Raw genomic sequence first — 27975 nt, 5'->3', positions numbered from 1 at the left:
AAAACTAGACAATGATCTCATGGACATCAAAGCTACTCCTTTGAAATAACATCCTTCTCCATGCCTTTTTATAATAAAATGCCTTAAGGCGAAATCTATCTTTAGGATAGATTTTGCCTCATAAGAATAGAGAACTCTTTTTTTCAGAAGAATTATTGTTGTTCTCAGTTGTGTTACTATGGTCTATTGACCAGGGATTTATTGTGTCTTTATTTGGGACTGAACTGAATGCACGCTTTATTATAATGTTGAGGCACTTTTCATCACAGACTTACTGATGTCTGTAGTCTCAACAGAGTGAAACAGCGCTAAGTATTTTCTAAAATGAAGTCAAGTGAATGCAAAGCATATGCTTAATGGAGTGCCTGCCTAAATGTTGTCCCAAAAGAAGGATAGATTTCTCATCCTTAAGCATTTTGCATTAAATCATATGGGATAAAATTCAAGATTCATTTCAATGAATCAATCAACTCAGTATGAATTAGCTCTTTGCTGATCAACCATGGATGGTGCTTTCCATTCAGACCTGCTCTGGGCTGCTCCATTTCATTGGCAGCTTGTTTTGGCTAGTCCTGGAGTACTTTACATATACTTTTGCCAATTGCAGTTGGAATTGTCACTTGCTTTTTGAGGGGAGAAGCGGGGAGCAAATACAGTTTCTAGATTTTTGTGGGTTTTGGCATCTTCATGACAGTTTTACTGAGCTTGCACATATTATGCTCTTGCTGACATTTCCTCCTTTTGAAGTCATTAAAACCAATTTGATATTTATAAATAAAATGTCCTAATGCATCTAGTATTTGATGAGGTCTGGCTGCTGCCTGCTTTTCTTTTTAATGTTTACACCAGGTGCCTCTTGCTATCAAGGAACCAAGCAATGAATAAATTTAAAAGATATTTCTTTTAATTAGCCCCCAAAGAGGCAGCAATGAAAAACACTATCAGAAACATTTACTGCTATAGAAAATACAAGACTTCTTCTCAAAGCCACTACACAGAACTACAGAGCAGCAATAAAATCATCACTTGGATGCAGACATAGATTGTTTACATAGGGATCTTGCATGAACCGTGCATTTATTAGTATTAACTTCTAAGCATGCAAACACTTCCACACATGCATCTGAGTAGAGCTATTGAAACCAGTGGGATCGCTCTGCTGCCTAGCATTAGGCACATGCATTAAAGTTGGTGGGATTAAGGCTCCATTTATGTATATCCCTAAGAGCTTTACCTTCTCTCAGGAGTGGGGAGGAAAACTTCTGTTCCAGGTTGGTGTAATTACTGTAACATACAATATTGGCAAACCAGATCCTCTGAATGTCTGCAACATTTCAAAGTACATTAAGATACAGGCTAAAGGCTGACAGCTCCTTATTCTGACTCACACGCTGCCCCCTCTGCTTTTGATTCTGCATTCAGAACTGCCACACGAGTGCCAGAGCTGCAATCAATATGCATTTATGTAGCACCTTTCTTTTTTTGAAGTTTTCTAAACACTTTACAGGCAGCTCTTTTATTTCCACAGATCTCAAAGTTTTCAAAATCTAAGCATTGTTATCCTTCTTTTACGGAGAGTGAAATGGGTGTATTTCAAGGGAAGTGACTGGTCCAGGAACTATTGCTTTCATGTGAGATAAATCAGATTTTTCCTGTGGAAATTCTCTCAAAAAGATCTCAAGTGACTCTATGGGAAAACACAGAATTTTTATTTCCATGTTGCCGTTAGTCTTGCACGATCCTGTCTATATCAGCTAATAGCCCTTGTGTGTGACAACAGTCAGCCTAGAAAACCCTATGGGCCAGACACACAGTAATTATCTCCACTCCACGGCTGGGCTATCATGAAGAAAATACAAGGATCCTGACTTCAGAGTGTTTGTTGTAGACAGTAGATTATGGGGGTTAAATTCTGCACTGAATCCATCTCACAGGTCAGTTTTATACAAGGCCTTAAGGGAGACTGAAATTACATCCAGGGTTCTGTTATTTGTGCCTGGTTTGTCTGGCTTGCAGTTGAATTGTCCCCGAGATATACAGATAATGCAGCTGACTGTGTGTCCATGCAACTCTGCATTTGAAATAAGCCCCAAGCCTAAAGCAATGGGCAGTGGAGAGCAAACACAACCACACACGTTCCTGCACTCACCTGCTCTGATACACCTGGCGTTAGTGAACCCTCTGGGATGGCAGCTGACACACTACCAGGTCTGACTGTGCCACAGTCTGGCACATCCAGTGGGATCCATAATGTAGGATCACAATCCCTAGATAATGGAGTGTTCTGTCAGGATCATCCCATTGCATTGATCCAATCCCTGAAATGGCTGGCGGGGGAAAAGTGTGCTCTCTTCTCTTCCCCAGCTCTATAGAAGTTCCTTAATTAAAGAGCTACAGAAATGTTCTTTGCCAGCAAAATATTTCTCATAACGTTGTTATGGGAAATGTCTTAAAAGTGGCAGTCAATTCTTCTTTGAAGTCATTAACAACTAAAAACGAATGCAGGAACTGGCGTGAGAGGACTGGAAATATGAGAAGATTTAAAGTGTATCTCTTACATGTACTCCAGCAGAGAGAAGGGAAGAGATCCAATTGCTTCCTTACCCTTGGAATTTCTCTGTTGGTTTTAATCGTGTGATGCCCTAATGACAAACTCCACACACACTCTGGGGTATGTTCTCAACTTAATCCATGGGGATACATGTCTGTAATACTCATTAATGTCAAGAAGCGTTAGGAGGAACATAAATCTTTGCTCACTAAGATGTGAATCTAGACTCTGATGCGCACCATACTACATCAGCTGCTGACTGAAGAAAAAGAGGAATTCCAGCACCTAAAAAGTCTACTTTAGAGTTCCTAGACTAAACAATCGATCCAGCCAAAAAAATCAGGGGTGAAATTTCTACTCCACACTTTGGTTCAAAAACACCAGCTGCGATAGAGAAAGATGCATACCCAATGGGCAGCCCCTGCCTCACATGGGAAGTCCATAAAATCCCTATAAATCCCCACACAGCTAGACAAATTCTTTAGGTCCACGAGAAACCTTAAAAAGCAGGTAAACAATGCGTATCTGAGTAAATCTTCAGTGCCATACAGCTGGGGAAAATATCACACTATGCACATACATAAAGAGAAATTCTGGTGCCAAGAAATTGGAACTACTCTATAACAGACTTCTGATTTGTGATTTCTTTGGCACTGAGCCTAACAAAAAATCACTGTGATTTCCAACTACAAATATTTTTGGAACCACCAGACTTGCTCCCATGTGTACGTTAAATGAAATGAATGTTCAAAACCCATAATAAAAGCCCAGAGGGAAGTCTCCGATCAGAATATTAACATTAATCTTAGGAAGTCACTACGAACCATTCAAGCTATAATAATAAATTGCAATAAAGAAGGAATATAAGGGCTTTTTTTCTATCTGTCCGTTAAGCAGGTGTTACTGGGAATGCTCTAATCTACACAGCACAGGAGTGAAGTGGTTGCCCTTAAATTTTCCAGTTGTGCAAAATAAATAAATGACATTACCATAATACGTACAGCAATCCCTCTTATACTAGCTTAAGTGTAGTTTGGGGAATACTGCCGATACTGAGATAACGTAATGCAGCTACGCATGACAAGGCTGGAAAGTTTTCAAAAGCAATCCTTCTATCAACAGCAGGACTGTGAGCTCACTCCAGATTGATGGTGAGAGCCACTGCCAGTCACCTTGCTTGTGACCCGGTCTCTGGTCATTCAGCCTGGGCAGTCAGATGTGTCAGGACTTGGTGCTATCACACTGCTCCTGTATGAGAGTAAGTGGCTGACCTGCACTGTGCTGACCTGCCTCCTATACCTCACCTTTGAATGTATCTGGATCCAGATTGCAGTGCCTAAGTTCTGGTACCTAAAATGGCAGCGCAGCACATTATCAGTAGTGGCTCCAGTTTGAAAACTAATGATATTTTTTCAAAAGCAGCTTCCTTTGACTTGCAGCAGCCACTCAGGATGGCTCAGCATTATCATTTAGATAATGTAGGTATATGTGCTCAGTCTTTAACTGTTGAGTTTAAAAATGCTTTGGCCACAGTGTCCAGCACTTCATTAAAACTATGGTTCTCTGTGCACAATATTTGTAATGTTTAGCAAGAAGAATGATCAAGAACTGAATCAAATCTGTTTTCATTTTTTGAGTTTGGAGCCTTTAGGTAGCCACATGAAAAATTTCTCATTGTCATTAGATAGACTCAGCCAGGGCTAACACACTGCATTACTGGAAAAGGCAGAGTATTTTCACAGATAGGTAGGAAACAAGATGTAGAGGAAGTCTTAATTCAGTAGGAGGTTGCTTTCTGGTTCAGACACTGACTCCTAATGGCAAACCCATTTCTCTTACCACATAGAAGTTCTTTTCACACCTGGTCATTCCGTGGTGATCGCTGTCTTTCTGACACAACTCAGATTCCAGGAGGTGTGGGAACTCCCCCACAAATCATCATTCCAGGTATGAATAGTGCTCTATTAATAATCTATTAACTCATCTGCAATAGCAGTGAATGACAGACACTTCAGCTGACTCTTGGAAAATGAATTGATATCAACTGTGAAACTGGAGCCCAAGTATGGAGACATACAATAGGACCTGGCTGTGAGAGATTAGTTGGGGGCCATGTGGTTTCTCACTCTGCTCCATCCCCCTCTTGGCGAAGCAAACATGCCCCAGCAGCCTGCATTTGTTTGAGATTCATATGGGCATGTCTGGGGAGAGCACTGCGTTGGGCCGACAGGAATCTTGTTCTCTCCTAACAAACAACCGATCTGTTAATGTCTCCTGACCTGTCTTCGTGGAAAACACTCATGCAGGGAGAAGCTCTTACGAACAGATTCTCGTCTTCATCCTGCAAATAAGTCGCTGTTTTTTCTCTTCACCACTCTGCTTTTATCTCTCATCTCTCCTGTTTGACACATCTCTCCTGCTGACTGCTGGTGGGGCGAGCCTGTGATTTGTTCCAAGCAAACACATGAGCAGTTTCCACCATTGTGTGGTCCCATGCTATGAACTTACCTGTGGGTGTTTACTTTGTTGGTATGACCTGGTATTTTGTAGCACTATATCTTTTTTCTCCTTCCTTGATATTTTTTCCCCTCAGCCACGATAACTCTTCGTCAGAAGCTGCTTGCATTTCTGCTTTGATCATATAGAACGTAGCATATAGCCTCGGGTAACACAGTGCTGCTTAACACAGATGAAATAGCTACAAACCCTCTTAGAAGTAGGGTTTAAAAAGGGATACCAGTGAAATCAGATCCCTCTAGCTGGACAGCAGTCTGATAGGAGAGCAAGGGCTGTTGTGGTATTTGGCAGCCAGACAGTCTTTATTGTTATTAGATGAAACAAAGCTTGTGATCTTTAGTCCTTGACCTTAACTGCAGCAGCACACTCTTAATCAGACCTTAATTTAACACCTAACATGGTCACAGAAAGGATCAGACATGGGCTGCTGGTTTAATTACATGTAGCTGATATCATCCAAACCAATTTAACCTCAATGCTGTGAGTTGGGTGCTGGATGGGAATCGCCCTTTAGATGCAGAACAGAACAGTTTCCTATATTTATATGTATAAAAGGAGCAAATATACTGGTCAAGGTTTTGTGCATTCACTTAAAAAAAAAAAGAAAGAAGTACTCTTTTGGCTACTTCACAGGTGATGTAACAGCCTTTTCAGGAGGAACTGGAACCAACATGATTTGCTAAATCTCTTTGCCCTTTATGCTTTCCCTTTGGCATTTTAAGAATTTCTAATCATAGAATCATAGAACAGTTCGGGACCTCATAGAAAGGACCTTAAAGATTTCACAGCCCCAACTCTGCCATGGGTTGGCTGCCCCCACCAGCTCAGGCTGCCCAGCGCCCATCCATGGCCTCGGGCACAGCTTTGGGGCACCCACAGCTCTGGGCAGCAGTGCCAGGGCCTCACCGCCCTCTGAGTAAAGAATTTCCTCCTAATATCCAATCTAAATCTCCTGACATATGTTGAACTGTTGCTATATTAAAGTGACCGATGACTGAACTGTCTAACTCTTCCCTGATTTCTTATCAGAGATCAAGCTGAGTAAAAAGTAATATTTAGATGTTTCCTGACAAGATTTTCCCATTTTGCTGCTGCTTGCTTTATGTTTAGTTCTTCACAAACTGACACAATATTTATTATTGACATTGAAATACAAACAATCATTTTTACATGCTTTGACACAAAATTTAATCTGTCTCTGAATTAGCATGGAAACATCCCAAACCTTCCTTCAGAAACAAGAGCATTCTGAGTAACCAGATTCAACATGAAAAAAATCTTACTTTTTCAGCAACTTTTGCCATCAGCAAACCAACCACTGTAAGTACAATATTCCCCATTTTTTTTTAGTGAAATCACAACTTTTCAATGAAATCCTGACTAAATACACTAAGATTGCTGTGAATGTTGTAGGTTTGCTTGAGTGAGATTGCCTCCAATTTGCTAGAAGTAGATATCAAACTTCATTGCTCACCTGATGAGCAATCATGAGGGTCAAATTGTGACTGAGTGCTGAGCAAAGCACTCAAACAAAAGTACTAATGAAAAAATGTAGCACAAAATATTAACAAGCAGCAAGAGCTTGGGCTCTGGAACAGAGATTCCATTGTCACCATTTATTACTGGCTTGCTGAAACCTTGGGCATTTCACATTTGTTGGACAGATAGACTCCAGCATGAAAAGGCCAGGCCATTGAAAATCTCTGTTGCTTTCACTTTGAATGTGACTTTAAACTGAACTGCCTAGTAGTACAGGTGCAAGACTCGAATGTGGAATAGGCCCTTGTATGTTTAGTCCTTGAGTTTCTACACAATGATCAGGGGAAGTGGTTTCCAGCTAACAGAGGGGAGATTTAGATTGGATATAAGGAAGAAGTTGTTTACAATGAGGGTGGTGAAGCACTTCACAGGCTGCCCAGAGAGGAGTGGTGCCCATCCCTGCACACCCCCAGGGTCAGGCTGGAGGGCTGTGAGCACTGATGGGGCTGTGGCTGTCCGTGTGCACTGCAGGCAGTGGGACCAGATGGCCCTTAAGAGTCCCTTCCAACTCAAACTGTTCTATGATCCTATGACTCTATTTATGTTCTAATTCAATTGATGGACTTCTTGTATTCAGTGAGCTTTGAATGAGATGAAAGAAAGGCATTGTAGTGCTATAACCATCGTGGTGCCAGGTTAAATCTCTAGCTCACACCACAGAATCAATATGAACAGCATGTTGTCATTGGAACTGGAAAGAGAATCTCTATGACACCCTTATGCCTTTTTTAATATTCCAATTTCACATTTGTAGTTCCCTTGTACACACAAGTCTTTCTGCTGGAGGTCTGCTGCAGCTGTCCCAGGCCTGGCCAGAAGGTCAGTGTCGCTTTTAAAACTGAATAAACAGTTACACACCTTGCTAGCTTCAGGTCCAGTAGCCAGAACAAATGACATTGTCCGTGAATCCTTCCAAACAAATTGCTCTGTGACCAACAGAGACTTTTAAGCATTTAAATCATGAGAGTAAAGGGTTGGTAAGGCTTTTCTCAGAGAGCTCTGAACTGCCCTTCTTTCAGTGCCCCTGATCGTTTCCAAAGTTCATGCAGTTAGTACGCCCAGCATGATTTCCCATCCCTCTGTGAGTTATGTTTTAGCTTGGGGTTTGGGCTTCTTTGTGATTGAAAGTTTTTACGCAGCTCTTTGTGACCTCATGCTAGGGCAATCACTGTGTTGATTTGAAGGAATGTAGATGGGTTTGCAGAAATGTCAGGGTGTCCCATTAAGATGTTTCTTTCACCTCAGCTGGAGTACTCAGCATTTCAGTGCTGTTGTTACTGAGATGCCCTGTAGTAAGTAATAGAGCACAGAGCAAAACTGCTCTGATGTATTCCAGTAACATGGTGTTAATGTGCTATTGCTTCTCTGTATTTCAGCGCCAAGGCATCACTTTTTTGGATTACAATAACATAGGCAAGTAGACTTCTGCTTTAAGAAAACAGTGCAAATCTGTCTTTGCAGCAGTTATGCATGGGGACAGTGGGATACAATCAGCACTTTTCACTCTGTGCCTGAATGCAAGACATGATCTCAAAAGAATTCTGAGTCCTGCAAAGCCTTCTTCACGTGCTTCCCTTTGCACTTGATGCAAGGCTCTGTGGCACACTGCTCCATTGCTCCTGGATGGCTTTGGATCAGGCTGGCTCAATACGTCTGTTTGAAAGGGGCCCCTCTTTCACAATGTCCCAATGTATGCATTTGCAGTACCGGAGTGCAGTGTACACGGTAACTCATGTAATCCGTTTTGACTAAACTTTTCCATTTGTTATGCTGGCATTTGTACCATCTAATGTGTATTTGCTCTGCCAAGGCTCTCAGCGCCTACAAGTGCAATTACATATTTCAGAAAGCTCTCATCTCAGAAGCTCTCTTTATGTCTGAGTGTTCATTATCCTAAGGATTGAACTCTTGCAAAGAAAGCAAAGTCTGAGCTTTCTTCATAAAGAAAAACAACACACCTTATTCATAGTTCTCTTAATTTTTTTGTGTGATTCATATCATGCCTAGTGTTCTTCTTAAGTCTGCAGTCCCTGGAGCTAGATTATGGCTCTGGAAGCTCAGAATGTGTGGTACCCAGAACAGGAAGTTTTCAGATCATTCTTGCAGAGAAAAGCTTGGAAATAAAGGCACAAAGGAAGCAAATCTCAAATGCAAAAAAAGGAACCCAAATTCCTAAGCTAAACTGGCACAGTACTGTGGCACAGAGGACAATTTAGTTCCAAGTTCACATAGCGAACTGCTGCTATTAAGATAAATAAAATATTTTTAAATGTATTGCCTTAAGGATATTTAATCCAATGTCAAAATGTTTTTGTTTAGAGGATGTAAGTTCAGTGTCACAAATGTTATATTTTGTCTGGAAATCATAACAGACTAAATTTACTTAAATAGAGAGTTTGGTGCAGAACAAAGCAGTAGCCGTATTCAGAGGTACCTGGATACATGCGTGTACCCATAGGTGTGAGCTTCTGCCTGTATCTTCTCATCATTTTAAGGTTAATATTGGCATTGTCATGCCTGATTTGTGATTTTTAAATGCCTGACCCTGGCAGCACTGAACACCTGCCATAGTTGGGGGTGCAAATCTCTTTTGAAATTCTAACCCAAATTGAAAATTTCTGCCATTAAAAAAATCCTAGACCAGACAAGCCGCTTGCCAAGTGCTAGGCTATAAATTACAGCCATTTCTTTTTATTACACTGTTACACACTAAAAAAAAAAAAAAAATAATAACCCCCAAACACCTAAACCCACAAATCTAATTACACCAAATGTGCTCTTCATCCAAAGGCGAGCCGCTGAGCGCAGCCTCGGCTCCAAGCAAACCATACAGCTTAGCTGCAGCCTCAACTTTGGGAAGAACAGAAGCAGAAACAGGAACTCAACTGCAACTCTGCATTAGCCCTGTAGGGAAATATCTAAATAAGTAATAAAATTAATGAAATACTATTTATAACCACTGTGCAACAGATGTATTATTTATAAATAAAAGCAAACCAGGTTAGCCACGGTAAACTGACACGGCCCAAATGATTGCAAAAGTGATTTACACAGCAGGGAACCTGGCACAGCTTTTTCCATTGTGGCCATCACAGCTGTGCTGGGGATACACGTGGGGAAGATAAGGCCCTGAAGCACCGCACAGGTCCTCATCCACTTGCAGCATGGAACATCATTCTAACTCTGAGGCCTCAGGCTTGTTCTGCAGTACCTGGACATGAACTTCATTACAACCAAAGCATAACCAGACTCAAAACCACTAGCTAATGTTTCTCAAAGCCCTCTGAGTGCCACATCTTCTCAGGAGGAACTTTTTTTTTTTGCTATTCTGTTCTTCCAGATGGAGATTTTTTCCTGCTAACTCCTTCCTAGTTTGTGGCACTGAGGGACGTGGTTAGTGTGCATGGTGGTGATGGGCTGGCGTTGATCTTGGTGGTCTTAGTGGTCTTTCCCAACCTTAGTGATTCTATAATTCTACCTAACTTCAAGTCTCTCATGTTTCAGTTTAAGCCCATGACTTCCATCTGTCATCAATAGCCCCCATGGGTAAGAGCTGACCCTGTTTTCTGTGTTGTAGCGTAGTTACCCATTTTTCTTGTTCCATTCAGGAACCATAACTGAATAGGCATGATTCCTGAATTCCTGAATTCCTGCTGGGAATCCAGCAGGACTGAAGATTGCCTCCATAGCTAAGAAGGACAGCACTGCCATTTATATCCATTGTGTGGGTATCATTAAATGGCCAGGATCCATGCCTTGAACATCTGATTATGAACAGAGAGAGGAGGCACCTCTATTGATATCATCAGCTCCCCCAGACCTCAGAGTGGGATTTTTCTACCATATCTGTGTCACATTTTCAATGAAGCTGAATGAGACCCACTGATTATTTTTACAGAACAGTTTCTGGTGTGAAAACACCTTTTGACATTGTTGCTAACAGAGGCTGCTGAGAAGGCAGCTGGGGACATCAAATGGTCGGTAGTCCCCAGAATCTGTAGAGATAATCTCATACGTGCTTAGCCTGGCTAAAGAGGAAAACCACTGTGAGAGCAGTGATCTGATGCAGATTTTTTTAAATGCTGAGAGTCTGTGTAAACATTTGAGGTCTTGTAGGCAATGCTGAACACCTCTATTTCAAAACTGCACCTGGCAAAACGGTCTCATGGAACAGTTGATGCCAGGGGACACAAATGAGCTGTGAGAAGCAGCAGGCTGGTCATGAGATATGTGCATCACTTAACCCTGGAGGTGTTCAAGGCTGGGTTAGATGGAGCCCCAGGCAACCTGATCTGGTGGGTGGCAACCTTGCCCATGGTGGAGGGGGGGGTTGAAACTTGATGATCTTTAAAGTTCCTTCCAACCTAAGCCATTCTATGACTCTGTGATTTAAGATGATGAGTGTTTTGCCTTTATTACTGCTTGGGGACAGAGAGAAGGGAGTTTGACTTTTCTAGCACAGGAAAATGAAGCTGTGTGCATTTGCAGGCATTTTTGCATCTCTCTGTTAAATGACCCTACATTTTGAAAAGTTTAGCCAAAGAAGTGACAGAAAAAAGTCAATTGTTATTGAATTTATACTTAGCATGTGAATCCTGTTACTGGAGATTTTAGAGATGGTCAGCTCAATGCTTTTGCTTGTACCGGATCGTGGTATGAGGCAGGAGTTGTGTCTTGTCTGCTATTGACCTGTCATGGCCACTGGGTTGGTTTGCAAGAAGAAAAAAGAGGAGGCATTAATTGCTGATTACAAAGAGTGAAAAATTGGAACTAATCGTGGCACAGTGCTGCTGCTAATGCATGTGACACCTCCCCCTACTTCACCAACCCATCTGGGGGTTTAAAATGTAAATACAATTTGTAATTGAGAGCAGCATTTTATTACTTGCTTTTAAGAGGCACAGGACGCCTGTAACCTTCAATATGAAATTTCCGTTGGCTAGAAATAAATTCAGCTCCATGTTTTGCTTTTATTCCCGCTGCGACACCCGCATGAGAAAGGTAACGGCTGGTCTGCAAGCTTTCACTCTCTCACTCAGCACCAGGGGAGAAGTGGCTGGGAGCTGCGGTTTTCAGAGTCACTCCACTGCCTTCCTCACATTGCACACTGGAGGCAAAAGCAAACACGCTGCAGAGTAAATCCTCAGAGATGCTGAGAGCTGCTGAGCTACTACAGCCTGGCTGGAGTCAATGAGAGCTGCAGGCACTCAGCCCTTCCCTGGATTCTGCTCTCAGCTGCAGAGGTATGCTGCCTAAAAGCAGCTTGTTCTGCTGATGGTAGTTATTTATTTATCAGTCTTGCAATAGCACCTAGAAAGCGTGGTTGTGGGCTCAGATGGCATTGTATTGGGTGCTGTACAACTACATAACAAATAACAGTTCCTGCCACAGTAAGCTGGAAATGTATATGTAAGACGTGACAAGAAGTACGAGCAGGAAAAGTAGCGTGGGATATTTTTGCTTCTTCTGTGATATGGGACATATTACTAGGATTTATGATTTATGGTCAGATGAGCTAGGAGATCATATATTCAGGCTGTATTTGGCTGAATGGCCAAATGTGCCAGAGGAGGTTCATGTTGGATATTAGGAAAAACTTCTCTGAAGGAGTGGCCAGGCACTGGCACAGGATGCCCAGGGAGGTGGTGGAGTCACTCAGTGTCCCTGGAGGTGTTCAAAGAAACGTGGAGATGTGGCACTGAGGGATGTGGTTAGTGGGCAGTACTGGTAGTATGTGGATGGTTGGATTGGATGATCTTAGAGTTCTTTTCCAATCTCAATGACTCTACGATTCTGTAATTCTAAAGAGTGACTCCTAAGTAGTACCATACAGGATTCACCTTTACACTTGGAAGGTTTTGCCTGGTCTGGGAATGCAAATTTCCTATATAGAAATGAAGGCCCTGGAGTGCCACCACCAAATAAGTTACTCATGGATACTTCTGTCAGCAGGAAAATAAAGTCCTTCATCCTTCCTGCTTCCTTCTTATATTCAATTCCTTTTTGTTTCATTAGGGACTTTTCTGCCAGCTGTACACCTGGGAAGCAGCATGAGAAGAGTTGCCCATAACCAGCACAGTAACTCGGACCTTTAGTCCTTGCAGGATGTCAGTAGGGAAAGGAAAAAGGAAATTATTCACTCTTCGGCTGGAAGGACTGTGCAGAAATCAGGAGGGTCTCAAAAACTTAAGAACAGTGAAGTGGTAAAGATTTAAAGAAAAATGGAGAAAAACCTCAAGGCTTTAAGGTAAACAAGGACACCAGCTCTTGTGCAGGTTACTCAGCAACAAAGTGGACGGTTCTGGGCAAAGAGGGCAAACTGGGGAGAACTGTAAGGGAAGGTATAAGAAATGACCCAACAGTGGGTGTCCCTGGGTTGAAGAATTCACAACTCTGCTGGAATTATTAGGGTTTATTTATCAAGAAGATATGTTCTTGTATATCCCTAGTATAGACAGAGAAACCAATAATCAAAACTGAAAATGGAGTAAGTAAGGCTTTGAATGGTCTAGGCTGGAATATTTGCCTTCAAGTGCAAGTTTTGAGAGCCTGTCAGGTAGGTACCCACTGCCTCACAGGGTTTAATTCATCATATGCTTACTCATTCACTGAAGAATCAGGGAAGTAACAATGGTAAAACTTAAAATGAAGGCAGCCATTCCAGTGCATGCCACTTTGGTGAATAGAAATTCATTCTGCTACTTTGAGACTTCTTGGCTGAATTAATGTGTAGGACATAATATTAGCCATGCTGAGAGTGAAATCTTCCCTCTCTCATTAGAAACCACTTCTGTTCTTGTTGAGCTGTATCCTCCTACCTTCATTTGCTCTGGGTTCTATCCAACATTATTTACAATAATTGTATCCACCTTCGCTGCTGGGTTTCTTGAAGGAATTGTGGCTAAGAGGGATAAAAGATGTCTGCACACTCAGTGGCTTTTTCCTCAAACAAATCAGGAAGTCAAGCATGGTTTACAGTGACAAAGAGCTACTTGAAGAGCTCTGAGGTGGGGTTTTTTTTTTGCCTCTTAACATTGCAGGACACCTAGACATCCTATCTTATGCACGAGAAACTTAAATTGCACGTTTTGTCAAGTAGATAAGTGCATTAATTAAAAAAATCCTTCAAAATCATGAGCTCCCATTGAGGTCTCAGGAGACTTTCTTGGACCTAAAGGTGGGAGTAGGGTAGCACAGGGGTCATCTCCCTGTAGTGTCTTTGCCTTTGCGGAGTCCTTATCTTCCAAGGTCCATCAGCTTGCTGGTAAGAACCGAGTCTCAAGTGCGAGGCAAATCCACTGCTGACTGGGTTTGCTAAAGTTACCTCTTTCTGCACTTCTGTTAACCTTGCATATTTGAGTGCATATTTCCTTACAAGAAAAAATAATAAATACTAAAAAGGAAATACAAGATGACAGACAGCTGATGCCTCCTTGCATATTAACAGTTTTCATGTCACACTGACAAATACCCTAATGCAAATGACATCTTTCCTAACCCACGTTTATCTACACGAGTTTCTGCACAGCACAAAACTGCAATGGCTGAATGAGTGAGGAGAACTTCATATATAAACACGTTAAACAATAGATGAAAGTCGGGTCTGTACATTTGCCCACCCTACTGAATATACACTCAGTAGGCAAAAAACAGGGTCTGGCTTAATAAGGTTAATGAAAACTGGATTCCTCTCTGTCTGGCATATTGGAAAAAAACACCTTCGGCTCAGAGTTCACAGCAGAGTCTTTCCCAAGGAACTTGGTTTTCTTCTGTGCTCTTGGTGACTGAGACATACATATGATCTATAATTTCTGAATGGCATTCTTATGTCTGAAAGTGAGTGCAGAATTTCCTGGGTTATAATGTGCTTTTGTGTTTTTCCTTCTAATACAGCAGAAAGTCAATGTCCATCATTGGTGAGGGAACATTACTCAGACCCAAGAAGAAAACTAAAAGGAGGAAAAAAAGTGGATTTTCCTTGCTTCCACCTTCTGAGAAGCTCGTTAGGGTTTTGGTTTGTTGTAGAAGGTGATAGTAGACCTTCCTCTGCAGTTGCTGTTTTTACCTATGTGTCATTTGTTCCTGGAAGTTGGGCTGAAGGTTGGCTGGGAGCCACCATTACTTATGATAAGGGCCCTCCAGTTCAGATTCCTGACATTTTTTCCTTCCCAATGCACTTTTTCCTTACTGCATTGCTCTGTACTTTTTCAACAAGATGGTGTGTGATGTCCACAGTTATGCTGAGCAGAAGTGTCTGACCTAAGTTCATTTTAGGGATAGATTGTATGCTTACTTTCAGCCCTCTGTAGGAACCTGGCCTGAGCTGTCAGAGTAGTTGCCTGAGTTTCATCGTGGATGAAATGAGCTGACAGCAGTCCTCTCCTGCACTTCATTTACCTTAGCAGGAGCAGCTTTCATATCTACAGGGGTACAGCAGACAGCCTGTAGAGCACTGTCTCCATATGACCTGCAGAAACCAAGCAAATGAGGTATAAAGAGCACTTTGCTGTTCTTCCTTTCAAGAGAGATTTTGGCTTCTAGAAGCCTTAGTCTTGACTTCTGTTGAAAGGTACAATGTGGGTTGAAGTTGTTTCTTCCACATGTTCAGCCCTCTGTTAATTCAGAGCATATAGGTTTTGGTGGTTCTCATGGTTTGATACCAGATCTTGTGCTGCAGGGGGTCTTTCTTTATGGCCAAGGTGGTGGGTTTGTGGCCCAGGTTTCTTTCATGTATTTTTAAACCTCAAATATGCTTGTTAGAGGTATCTCCTTCACAGTCTAGCACCTCAAGGAGTGTTTCAGCCCATCTGAGATGCAGTTCCTACAATTTAGTATTATTTTCAAAGCTTTTGTCCCCTACAGCATGGCTGTTGGGATGTTGACTCATGATTTAAGGGTACTTGGGTGAAGTTTGGAATACAGTGATATCACTGAATGTGGCATTTGAATTTCCTCCCGTTTGAGTGACTCTATTGTGTATTTTAAAGCCACCATGGGATTTTGTGTTGCACTTCTGCGTACATTGACTCCCATGCATACATAACTAATGTCTAAGTTTTGAAGTTCTGGGAACATAAAATGGGTTAACTAGCTAAGTGAGCCAAACAGCAGGTCAGGACACGTCACAACAGAATTCAGCCAACAAAATGAGGATAGCGTGGGGGGTCCTCAGTTAAAAGCACATGCTTAGTCTCAGCTAGGAGTAAAAATTACTGCAGTCTGCCAGCAGGAGAGACCTTCAGCCATGACTTAGGTCCCTGATCTGTAATGTTTTATCTACTGTCACCAAACTATTTAGGACCTAAGTCCCAAGTGACTCAATCTGAGTTTTCAGGTACTTAACCATCACCGTGAATGGAACACTGCAGACATTACCATGTGCAGAGCAGTGAGGATAAGGCCATTAACCAGTCTGTCTTAAAGTCAATGGTGTTGAATTCTGTCACTGAGGATGTTATGGGTTCATTGGCTTGGCCAATTACTAGCAGCATAAAATAATAGTAACTTTTAAAAATATGTTCTAGCTTAACCAGAAAACATGCTTGATATATAAAATGTTGTGGCCTGTGTTAGGCAGAAGAAGCTAGAGATGGTTCTTCAATTTTTTAATGTACAAAACTCTAGTGGAATTTAAAGTAGATTTCATTGGCACGGACTGCCCAGGGAGGTGATGGATGGCTACCAAGAAAAGGGTAGATATCACACTGAGTGAAATGGTTTAGTGATGTGGTGGTGGTGATCAGTTGATGGTTGCCTAGATGATCTTGGTGGTCTTTCCAACCTTAATGATTCTATGATTCTATGATTCCAGTCCATCAGCTCATTTGTTCTGGTTGCCATTGGTCATAGTCTCTTCTGTTATGGTTCTGTTCAATAGAGAACAAAGCAGAACTGTTGCACAAAAACACAGTTCAGTGCCAGAACATCACAGCTTCGCTTATTATTATCGACTGAGGTCTTCACAAATAAAGCTTATGTCTGCTTTTTCCACTGGGGAACCAGGCAGCATAAAGTGCTTCCAGGGAATGAAAAATAGATATAATGCAAAAGGGTAGGAGTCTGCAGCCTTGCCTATGACAGGTTTTTCTGTTGGGCCCAAAGTAAGACACCTTTTTGTGCTTCTGCCCTCTGTCTTTGAAGCAAGGAGTAACTGCTTCTAAGTCTCTTGGGTGTGTTGAGAAGACAGATTTAGCCTCAGTTTTGAAATACACATATACTGTGGTAATTAGAACAGTACAAAAGCAAATAAAAACAGGAAGAAGAAAAGTACCTAACCCACAAAAGGATTTAGTTGATGTGCAGCAAATGAGATATGGGACCACAGACTCTGTAATGAAGTTAAAAGAAATATTGAACAGCTGCTTTGCTGCACACTTTTGCAAAATGAAATGACATCCTGCAGGAAAAATGGTACAGGCTCATTTGCTACCCAAGAGGGCAGAGCTAAGGTTACAGGGACTATAACAATGTTGTCATTTTCCTACTCCCAGGAGCTGCACTTTCCATCTTGATGGCTTTCCTAATGTAATTGCATTTATGTGCGTGATGATTTTTAGAGCCTGATCCTTATTACTGCAAATGAGAAAGAACCCCAACAAAGCCAATGAAGTGATCTCCCTGCAAAAATGATGAGAGGCACAGCAGAACCGAGCATGCTCAGTCAATAACCTTCTTCCCCAAATTCTGCAACAAATGCTCCATTCTGGAATAGCAAGTAGGTGTCAGATGAAAACACAAAACAATGACAACAGTGCATTTTTCAGTAGCCACATCATATTATGTCACTGATGTCATGTTGAGTTATATTAGTCTCCTTTTCATTATGTTGTGTTATGCCTTTTGACATAATGCAACACACTGTAAGTAACATAAAGTGACCTCCAAGTATAAAAAGGAACACAGTTTTTGTCAGATTAGATAGTGGCTATGAATTCTCTGAGAGGGAGGGGGAAGTAAGAAAAGGAGAGAAGGAGGGTTGGATTCAGTGTCCTGAACAACAAATCCACAGAACTTAATTAACACTTACAGCAGCCCTGGTTGTTTCAGATAGGTCTGTGTGTCTCTGCTCAACACAGAGAAAAGACTCTCAGCAGGACTTGCACTGCTTAATTTATTTAAAATTCTGCAGAGGTACCTGTAATAGCTCTTTCCTTTCTGTGCCTGAAATGTAGAAGCTCCATGCAGCATGAACATAAGACATTCCCAAGATTTCTTGTTTTGCCATCCTCCAAAATACAGTAAGCGTACCAAGCTTAGCAGTTGGACTTTCTGAGCTGCACCCTGTAACCTGTACTCTGTATCAAGAATTTAATCAGCTGCTGTCCACTATATGGACAAAGGAAAAGGCAGTCATCTTGGCTCTGAAAGGAAGGGGAGCTCCTCATTAATTTAAGGTAATAAAGGAAAAGTTTGTGGTTTAGAAGAAGTTGCTAATATTCGCTGGAAGGCTTGAAATCCACTTCATCTTGGTAGTTCCTGGTGGCTTAGCTTGAAGAAGCTGGTGTTCTTGCCCTAGTGCCTACTGAGCAGCATGAGAGGTACTGACCAATGGCTGGAACACTTACCAAAGCTGGCAAGACAATGCTTCAATTTGCTGCTTTGCTGTTAATTCCTATTTACATTTGGATTAATCACTGAGTATATCTGTTCTCCACCTGCAGAATAAATGCACATCTGTGGCTTAGAGGATGTTAGTAGCATGCAACAATGAGCAAATAGACATTGTGGCCAGAGAACAGTAAAAGCTGGCATTCCTACAAGGTACATTTCACCAGAGTGCAAAGTGCCAGAAAGGGGCTCGTGTGTGTCCTGTCTCTGCCCTTACCTTTAGCCTCAGCACCAAGTTCCACACAGTAATACACACACACACATATATAGATACAGAGATGGTTGGTGCACAGAAAGTGGAGTCCTTTGGCATGAAGGCTGAGATGCTTTTCTTCCAAACGTTTGGATTTGTCCCTACCTATTGGCAGCATATGGTAGGTTTCAGTTCCCAAATATGATTAGCTGTCACATGTCTTCTTTGGGAGATGTGCCATCGAAACACATGAAAGAAAACAATCTCTGTGCAGAACGAGAGGAGGAATGTTGTGGTATGAAGGTGTTTCAAAACTCAGTCTACAATAGCTGGAATACTGACAAAGGTACTTGTTATATATTGCCTATGTCACATATTCAGCATTAGAGGCTTTTTCTGTCCTTGCTGATCTGGGAGAAGAGGCTATATTCCATTTGGCTTCACATCTTACTACAAGAATTGTCACTATCTTATTAGGAAATGAGTGATATAAGGATCAGAAACATTTCCATGATCAGTCTCAGAGACACAAGCGGCAGAAACTCTTGAATGCATTCAATGTGGTCTTCCTGAGCAGTAACAAATGGGAAATCTCATTTAAAAAATGTTTTTTAAGGGTAAAAATTTGTGTTGCTGACAGAGTGAGAGTGTTTTGTGTGAAGAAGGCTCACGGATAAGCATTCAGAGCTGCACATGATATCAGAATCCAATGCCACATGTATTTTCTCTATAATTTCTCCATCTATAAATGTAGTATAAGTTAATATCTACTTAATTTCCAGGTATGCTGCATTCCTTTAGGATGTATATAAGAAACTGTCCTTGTTCATTAGGCCATTAAATATTACAGACTTAGCAGTTATTCCTTTGCAGCAGCGTGCAATAAACCAGCTCTGCTTCCATCCTGAGATGTGTGCAATCAGACCCCTGTGACACTGCCATCCACAGTGCTCTGTGAGCACAGAGATCCACCTTTAAGTGGCATTTTGCAGCATCAGAGACTCCAGAATGAAACACTCTGGCAAGCATTGTTCAGTTCATAAAGAAAGCTGTTAGCCTTTACTCGTTAAATTCATACAGAAAGCTGTTACCCTCGGTAGGACACCAAACCTTACGGCCACAGACCCTGCACAGGAAAACCTCACTGAGTTTTGCAGCCAGGCTGGATCTCAGGAGACTTCCTGTTATTATTTTCTCTACTAATAAACCATTATGTTGTCTCCTTCACAGCACACAGAGTTTAAATAAGCCTATCCCTGTGACAATCTGATTTTCTAAAGGAGTGTCCTGTTCTGTTGAGTCATGTGAGCGGAAAACACAAAGAAGTAGAAAGACAGATCAAAAAGGGGTAGCAGAAAGGGCCCTGGAGGCAGACTTAAGTTTGGTATTTAATATTTCAGGTAAAATATTCACTTAGCATCAATTATCTTGTTGGGTTCTTTTTTTTTTTTTCTTCCAAATGAAATTGCCTTCTGAATCAGCCAGCTCTCTAATTACCAGATTGAATGATTGAAATTTTTAGGGCAATTAAATTCAAGCCTTTCTTTTTCAGTCCTTACGTTATTCCCCTCTTCTCTCCCTCCCCTCTGCAGTCTGGAGCCTTTCTATAATTTGGAGGCAGTAGCAGAAGCAAGAAGACCTTTAAAGCCAAGATGTACGTCTCCCTTAATTCCTCTGTGGATTTGTTTTATAGACTAAGCAGAGAGGGCTCTGCTCTCTCACTGCACCGCATTACAAATACATGGTATTGTGTGGGTTTGCTCCTAACATGTCATGTCATTTAAAAAACAGCTTGGAAGAATTCATTTAATGCAGAAATTCCGTGAAAATACAAAGATCAATGTAGAAAATACGTGCACTATCGGAAAATGCCTGCGGATCAAGCTGGAAAACTAAGGAACAAATTGATGGCAATAACGATGATTGATGATATAGCAGATAAGAGAAAACAAAACCCCCAAAGAAGCAGCACAGAGCATCTGTTAACAGAGTGGTTCGAACAAACTCCTGAAATGGCTGCATGAAAAGACAAGTGTTCTTCCAAAAAAGGGCACAACATTCACAGGATGGAATCCTGGGCCCAGTGAACTCAATGACAAAGCTGCTGCTCATTTGGCTGTCTTGTTAGGCTTAGAGCAAAAACACAAACACTTACTATTAGATGGCGGTATGTGAGCTTTTAGACTGATTTCAGTGGGTCTGTTTCTTCCTTAAAGTTAAGCACGTCCTTAATAGCCTTGCAGGATCTGAACCTAAATCAGTGGGCATAATTGTCTGTATCTACTGCTTACAGCAAAGCTTTGAAATCCCCTGAGGTTTGCATCCAAAACCTTGCTCTGAATTTTTCAGATTGGCAAACCCGATCTGTAATGTACAAACCTGGCACTGCTAACAGTGGGTATTTGCAGGCAAGTGATGCAAGGGGGTTATTTTTGTGCTGTGTTACACCAGGTAATGGTATTCTGTCACCAAAGTCAGAATGAGCACTATGCTGACTTCCAGTTTGTATCCCAGACAATTTCACTAAAGCCAGAGGTATTGTATTGTGCTTATTTATTGCTTAATTATCCCTGTAGGTGTTCAAGGTACTTTGTAACAGCTAAAATAGTCCCTGCCCTGAAGAGCATGCAGTCAAATCTAAGATTAGAGGCGACAGCGCTGCAAGGGGCTGGACCTGGAGGAAGAACAAGGTCTTTGTTGTGCTAGATACTTCAGCATATGTCTGTCCCAAAGTTCAGCTAATTGGTTAACAACTTTTCTGAGTCAAGGCCGGTGATTGATGTACACATGCACTCTGATGCAAGTGCACGTTCCTGTTGTTGCTACTGCTTTTAAGGCACCAGCTGTCCTGTGTAGATATTCTCACAGGCACTTGTTAGACCGTTAGGAAATATGATTTCACTTCTGTGGAATGACACCAGTTTGTACTGGTTAATGTTCTGGACCATTGTTATCTATAAATCACATATAAATGATTTATGAATTAGATGGAATGTGTATGTATTAATGTCCACGTGCATTCCCTGGGAGACAGCCCTTGTGGCTCCAGTGCTGCCTTCTGATTCCTCCTGCTCTCAACACCACAGTCACTGCTGCACATCCTTCTTTCATACCTCAGCCCATCACTCTCCATCTGGTTGCAGTAGCTTGAGGTCTAGTCCCTGAATTTCAGATATACACGATAGGTTCAGGGAAAACAGTCCTGATCTGCCCCTCTCTATTTGCATCTGCAGAGCAGTGTCAGCCCAGCACGCCTCCCAGTTCTGGCTGCCCCTGCACAGAACCTCAGTCATTTATCTGAGTGCTGCACCATGCTCTGCAGCAACCAGACCTCTCAGTGCTCAGGATTTACTGCTAGTTTCCTCTGCATATTTCTCACGAAGTGTGGTTTTCTCTCTACATTTTCAGGGTGCCATGTTCACTAAAGATCTTTTCAGTGCATGCCCTGTGCTCATTACTTAGGAGTAGGTGGGAAAGTCCCTTCAGCTGTAGCGCATTGTGAGCGCTGTACAATTGTATCCCAACTGCCTACTCTTATCTCCCGCATTATTTCTGTGAAAGCTAAAGCTGTGCATGGAACAGATGCTTGGAATGGTATTGGGATCCAATTACTGCACTTTTCCAATCTTACATCTATTGTCTAAACTTGGAGCAGACATATTTTTATTCCTTGGTGACACTATATAAAGAGGCAATTGGCATTGTGTTTGCTGGCTGACTAGTTGGCAGAGAAAGGACAGGAGGAGAAGCAGCAGCATGGTAGGTTTTATTCTTTCCATGTCTGTCATTTTATTTCTCTGTATTTCTTTCTGACCGTACCAGTTCTAACAGAGCAGTAATGATCACACTGGACCCCATGACATCTCTTACTTAATATCCCATCTGAAATGAAGATACATCCCATCGAGCGAGCTGTGAACTTCCAAGGACTTTTTGTGTGTTTAACAATGGGTAAGGCAGGGAACACAGATGCACTTGCTGAAGGGAAGAGCTTGTGCATCTCTTTCCAAGGCTCATTTACTGATGATTGGCATGGCTGGCGTTAATTAGTGCTAAGGTCTGCTATGGCGTGATGGGAAGAGTAAGGGATATCTCTCTAATTTTAATTGTGTTGCTCTTGAGATGGGGGAGAAATAGGAAGTACCACAGAGATTTCTTTGTCTTATCTTTGCTTTGCTCACTGTTGGCTTTTAGCTCACACTCAAACAGCCCCTCTGCACCAAAGGTGCATTTGATGTGATTCCGAGGAGCAAAGAATTCCAGCCTGAGGGGCAGTGGGCAGGCTGGGCTCTATCTTCATCTTTTGCAAATTCAGAGGAATGACTCCAAAATTAAAAAAAAAAAAAAAGAAAGAAAGAAAAGGACAAGCTGGTGATTTTCTCTTATTTTCTCCTTTCTGCAGGTCCTTTTCAGACTGCCTTAGAGTAATGCTGCCCAGTGGCTCCCTCAGGCTAAGGAATAGTTGATTCTGGAGAGCACTGGAGAGGGAGTTGTATATGAAAACATTTCTCAAAACTTAGTTCAAACCTGATCCCATTTAACCAGGTGAAGGATGTGATCTAAGAGCAAGATAAAACCCCATTCAAAGCCATTTCTAAAATATACACCCAGAAGTAGGATCTAGATTCAGGCTGTAAGCCCAGTGTAAAGGGCTGTGCACTGAGCACACCAGTCACCGGTCATGTCCTTGACCACTGTTTCAGACACGGACAGTGTCCTCCTCTCCAGCTGTGTATTTCCAGGCTTCCCTTTAATCAGATTCAATGAGGTCTCAGCCAGCCCTTTTGTTGGAGGTGGGGGGGAAGAAGTGCTGGCTCTCCTTCCTCCTTTCTTTCTCTCTTTCCTTATAAACATATATATATATATATATATATATATATATTTACTGGTTCCCTTCTGTTTGGAGGGATGACACACTGCCTGCTTGATGTTCAAGGATACTTCAGGACCTTCTGTGGTGAAATCAGGAGATGTGACAATACAGCAATAGACTGTTGTGTCTCCTCACTCCCAGTTCAGCTGACGATTCTCTGTGATGGTTCTTTTCATCACGCCTTTTGTTTTGGGAAAATATCTTCTGAGGTACCTTACTATACAGGGACACATGAAACAGATTTAACATGGAAAGAAAAAAATAGCCTTAAATGAAAGAAAGCTGAAGAATATCTTTACATAAGGAAGTGATCATTTTTTATTAATCAGAGGGAAATGTATATGTAATTATGCTAGATGAACTCTGTGGGGAGGTTTTTTTCTCTCTTTATGATGTCTTGTGGGATTTATAAATATTACAGAGGTTTTATAGCATCATAATATTTCAGATGTGCACTAAAGCTACTTTCAAAGGATTAGTGCAGACAAAGCAGCACAGTAAAAAATAATTACAAGTCAGGCAGTGCTACCAGGCTCTGCCATACAGGGCTGATGAGAACAGGAGAGGCAGGGTTCAGGGAGAGCATTTTTCCAGCACCAGCAGACCACACAAGTGCTGTGGAGAGGAGTTCTGAGCGCCGTCTGCGGCTCTCTGCTAATTGCAGGGAATTTTGGTGATGTCGGGTTAGTGATGGACAGATGGACAGAAAGGAGGGAAGGGAGGATATGGGAGGAGGAAGGGAAGGGTGTGCGAGATGTTCCTGTGTTCATTCAGCTCAGTGACACCCCATAGCAAACTGTATGCTGGAGGTGGCCAGTACCCCAAACCAGATGGCCTTCTGATCAAACAGCCTGCTTTGCTGCTGGAATGTACCACCTGTACTGATGCAGCAAAGCAGTGCTGATGTCACCCACCGAGAACACAGAGTGTGTTTGGCGGTGTGTGTGTGTGTGTGTGTGTGTGTGTGTGTGTGTGTGCGGGTGGGGAGGGGCTGCAGGGCCGTGTGGGGGTGCTGGGAAAGGTTTGTGGGGTGGGGAAGCGGTTGGTGAGCTCTGGGTCACAGGGGTGGAGCAATCTGTGGTTGGAGAGGTGCTCTCCTTCTCCTGGGACACGCCGTGATCTCTGTGCATGTGCCAGAGGGAAGAATGGAGACTGGAAAGGGATCTTATGTGGGGCAAAGGAGAATGCTGCAGCACACGGGAGCGGGAAGCAGGGAGGATGCAGGCCAACAGATTTTTGTATCTAGCAGGGATCAAAGGTGTGTGTGTCTGTGCATGTGTGGGAGGCTGGGACTGCATCTGAAACGGAGCGAGGATGGGAAGGGAGGGATTGGTGTGAGTGCAGAGCAGGTAATGAAAAGATCTTGTGTTTCTCAGCTCTGATAACGTGGGTTTTTATTTGAATGATCTGAGGCTGTTGCCTGTTTGAAATGCAAATTGTGCCCTTAGAGCAGGTTATGCTGCTCGCTCCTCTAGACTGCTCCCCGAGAGGCGTGCGCTGGGCTGCCTGAATGCTGCTCACCTGCCACAAAAGGAACCTGATCTGTACTGAAATATGATGGCTTTTCCATAGCTGGGGTTTTTGGTGCAGACACAATGTAAATTATTGCAACAACAGCAACAACAATCCAAAAACCCTTTTGGATGGGCCTAAGATGTAACTTTTGGTTCAGAAGCTGGATTTGATGATGAAAACAACTCAGAGATGGGAAATGTCAGTACTGAGGTCCCAGAGTAGATGAAAACTACGGAGAGAGCATGATGGATGGAGAAGTAATGGTAGCACAGAGTTAGCATCGTACTGCGGATCACAGTAGGGGACGGAGTCGGAGCAAGATGATGGATGTTGCTGTCTGTTCTGTAGTCACAGATGTAGTTGCAAAAGAAGGAAGTGTAAAATGAGAAACAATGCAGTTTAAAGCTGTTAGTATCTTATGACTAGTTTGCCCTGGGCAGAATGAGCACATAATGGTTGTATAGAGGTACGAGACAACAGAATCAGGCTCCTAATAGCGTATCTGCTGTGCTTCTCCAAGGAACTCCCTCCCAGGAGACCTGCTCAGCCATCAGCAGAAATGGTCGGTGCCCTCCTTGGTGAAAAAAATGGAACAAGACACAATAAATCCCCAAGAGGGGAAGCGTTTCTGCTTATGTTTTAACTTAGGCTGTCAGGAATATCAAACTGCGTCACCTGCATCTATCTAGAGTATTTTCTGAGTGGTTGAGGGTGTGGTGGACCAAGGAGGGAGCTGACCTCTCCAAGCCAAATCAAACCAAAGATGTGGATTCTGGCACAGTGCTGCCCTTATCTGACTGCTCGAGGAGATCCTCCTGCTTGGCACGAACACAGGGCAGGGGCAGCCACTGCGCGCTGGTAGAAGAGCAGCCGCGTGTGTCTGAGCACTGTGTGAGGAGCAGCTGTACCTTCTTTACTTCGCAGCCATTTGGCTGTGCTGCCATGCTCTTCTGGGATATCGGGAACATAACCTGATTTCCTGACTGCTTCTCTTTGCAGGTTACTCTGAAATCAGAGATTTTGTCACTCTGCTGCACTCAAACCTCACCCTTGCTCCCAGCATCGTGTACAGAATGAATCCTTCCTATTCCATCTACAGAGGCAAAGGCAGCATGCACTCGTGGCTTCTGCTGCCCATGTCACTGCCCTGCCCCTGTCCTTTCTGTCCCCTGATGCTGCCACACAGGAGAAATGCAGAGAAGGAAACGCAGCTCAAAGCAAGTGCCTGGTGTAATGGAGTTTTGTTGGGGCCACATTTTGGTATGGCTCAATTTTTCATTCAAAGCTTCTAAACCAAACTGAACCTTACAAGGAAAAAAAAAAAAAAAAAAGACCCTTTAAAATCCAGGCTAATTGAGTGAGTGCTAACATTAGTAAGACAAATGAGTGATATGCAACAAGCCTGCGGTTTCTCTTCTAAAGTGAAGTGTTGTTTTCTTCACAATGGGATGATTAATACACTCAGGCAGGAATATTAATAGGCTTGTTCAGTTGTTGCAACATTCTTCCCACTGCTGTGCTTTGGAATCTGAGCCCAGGAGACCCCCAGCTCTTCAGTTCCTCATCTGGCATGTTTTGTATGTCAGCCTCAAAGCACGCATTGCAAAGATAGAGCAGCTATCATCGCAGAGTGCTGCTCGGTGCACGCTGCATTTTACAAATGGGGAAACCAAGGCAGACAGCAGTCACATATCAGTCAACCACTTGTTCTTCTGTAGGTCACCTACTAAATTTATGAAACTGTGACATTCAGAAACCACATTCACTCAGTTCCGTGTTGCTTTTTGCTGCGTAATTCTGTAAGAGTCCTGGTTCCATTCATCAGAAAATTGTGGAGTGGCTGGGGTTGTCAGGCAGCAGCAGGGACCTATTTCTTTTCTCCTGGAGCTGCCTTTTATTTGATCCACCAGAACAGCAGTGACAGTGTGCTGTTCTCAGTTCCTGTCCACATCCGTATCTCTCAGCCTTCCTCTTCGTGCCACCTTCCCACCCATCAGCCACAAAAAAACAAGTTGCACTTTCTGTGATCATGAATTTTCAAGATTTTTGGAGCAAATAAATTGCATTTCCAGGACTGCATATGCAAAAAGAGAGGAGACTGATCATCCAAGAGACCAGAATACTTAGCTTGAAGCCATCCCATCTGATAGCTGTTTCCTAGCCCTGTGAATTGTATTGGTGGTCTCAGCCCCATTCCACAAGTGAGTAGATCATAAATAGATCCACAGCCACAGCTTCAAAAGATAGATCAAGCCACATGGACACTGATCTCCTTTATCAGCCTGGGAAACAATGAACCAGAGAGAAGCATCGAACAAGTATTGTGCTGAGATTAATTTCTCTGGATAAATAGTCTTCAGTCTTTTTTTGCCTTGAATAGGACTTCACTAACTTAAGAAATTTTGAGGGTGTTTGGGGTGTTTTTGTTTTTGTTGGTCTGTTTTTGACAAACATTGAGCTACAGCTTTTGGGTTTGGCTGACTCTTTCCTACAGCTACAATCCTTGCTTAAGACGTTACATCACAGAAGACCTGCTAAACTGAGGAATGATGGAGGCATTGCCAATATTTGGCATTTAAAGTGAACAGAACCTGGAGCCTCTTGTCCCTCATTGTGGCTCCAGTTTAAAAGGATGCAGTTTGCTTGCTAGTATGGGGTGTATTTATCACGCTGAAAATGGACGCTGTATTTGGTCACAGCAGAGCAGAGCGTGAGAGTGGTAGAGCATGTTTTGCCTTGGTAACAACCAGCTACGTGAGTACACGAGCACCGGTTTCACTGCCCCATCCCAAGGGCTGAGGCTGTGTGGTCAGCTCCCCCACACAGTTTGCAATGCATTCTGCTGGGGAGCATCTGCTCTCTTTTTGCCTCGGGGAACAAATGCCTTGTAAAAACTTAGGGTTGTCCTTAGTATTTCCAGTCAATCTGGAAGTGCTGAAAACCTCCACCAGGCACCTCATGTTATGTGGATGATTGCCCATTACTGCTCAAAATAACACTTATTTCATACGTAGGAGGAGGAGGGAATCTGTTTATTCCAAAATCAATATTTCTACATTTATTAAATAATCCACTTACTCGCTTTTTCTTTTTTCCATGCCTGTGGTGGCATTCTGTCCTTATTTTTCTCCTCACTACGAGCAGTTTTTTTTTCATTCCCATTCCTATTTCCAGATTGGA

General features: G+C 42.5%; 1 protein-coding gene across 4 annotated transcripts in view; it reads left to right on the top strand.

Annotated features, from left to right (window-relative positions):
• The window catches only part of MYL10 (myosin, light chain 10, regulatory), an 89348-nt gene that overhangs the window by 46259 nt on the left and 15114 nt on the right, over positions 1 to 27975 (top strand). The window contains exon 1 of one of the 4 annotated variants that reach the window (XM_046902324.1): positions 22120 to 22166. The exons of 2 other annotated variants lie outside the window; for them this stretch is intronic. In XM_046902324.1, coding sequence (XP_046758280.1) covers positions 22164 to 22166 — 3 coding nt within the window. In that variant the 5' untranslated portion in view covers positions 22120 to 22163. 4 annotated transcript variants of the gene reach the window in all.

This window comes from Gallus gallus, chromosome 19 (assembly GCF_016699485.2).
Source record: "Gallus gallus isolate bGalGal1 chromosome 19, bGalGal1.mat.broiler.GRCg7b, whole genome shotgun sequence".
In the NCBI taxonomy this organism is placed as follows: domain Eukaryota; kingdom Metazoa; phylum Chordata; class Aves; order Galliformes; family Phasianidae; genus Gallus; species Gallus gallus.
Note: the sequence above shows the minus strand (reverse complement) of the source record. Positions and strands in the feature narration are given on the sequence as shown.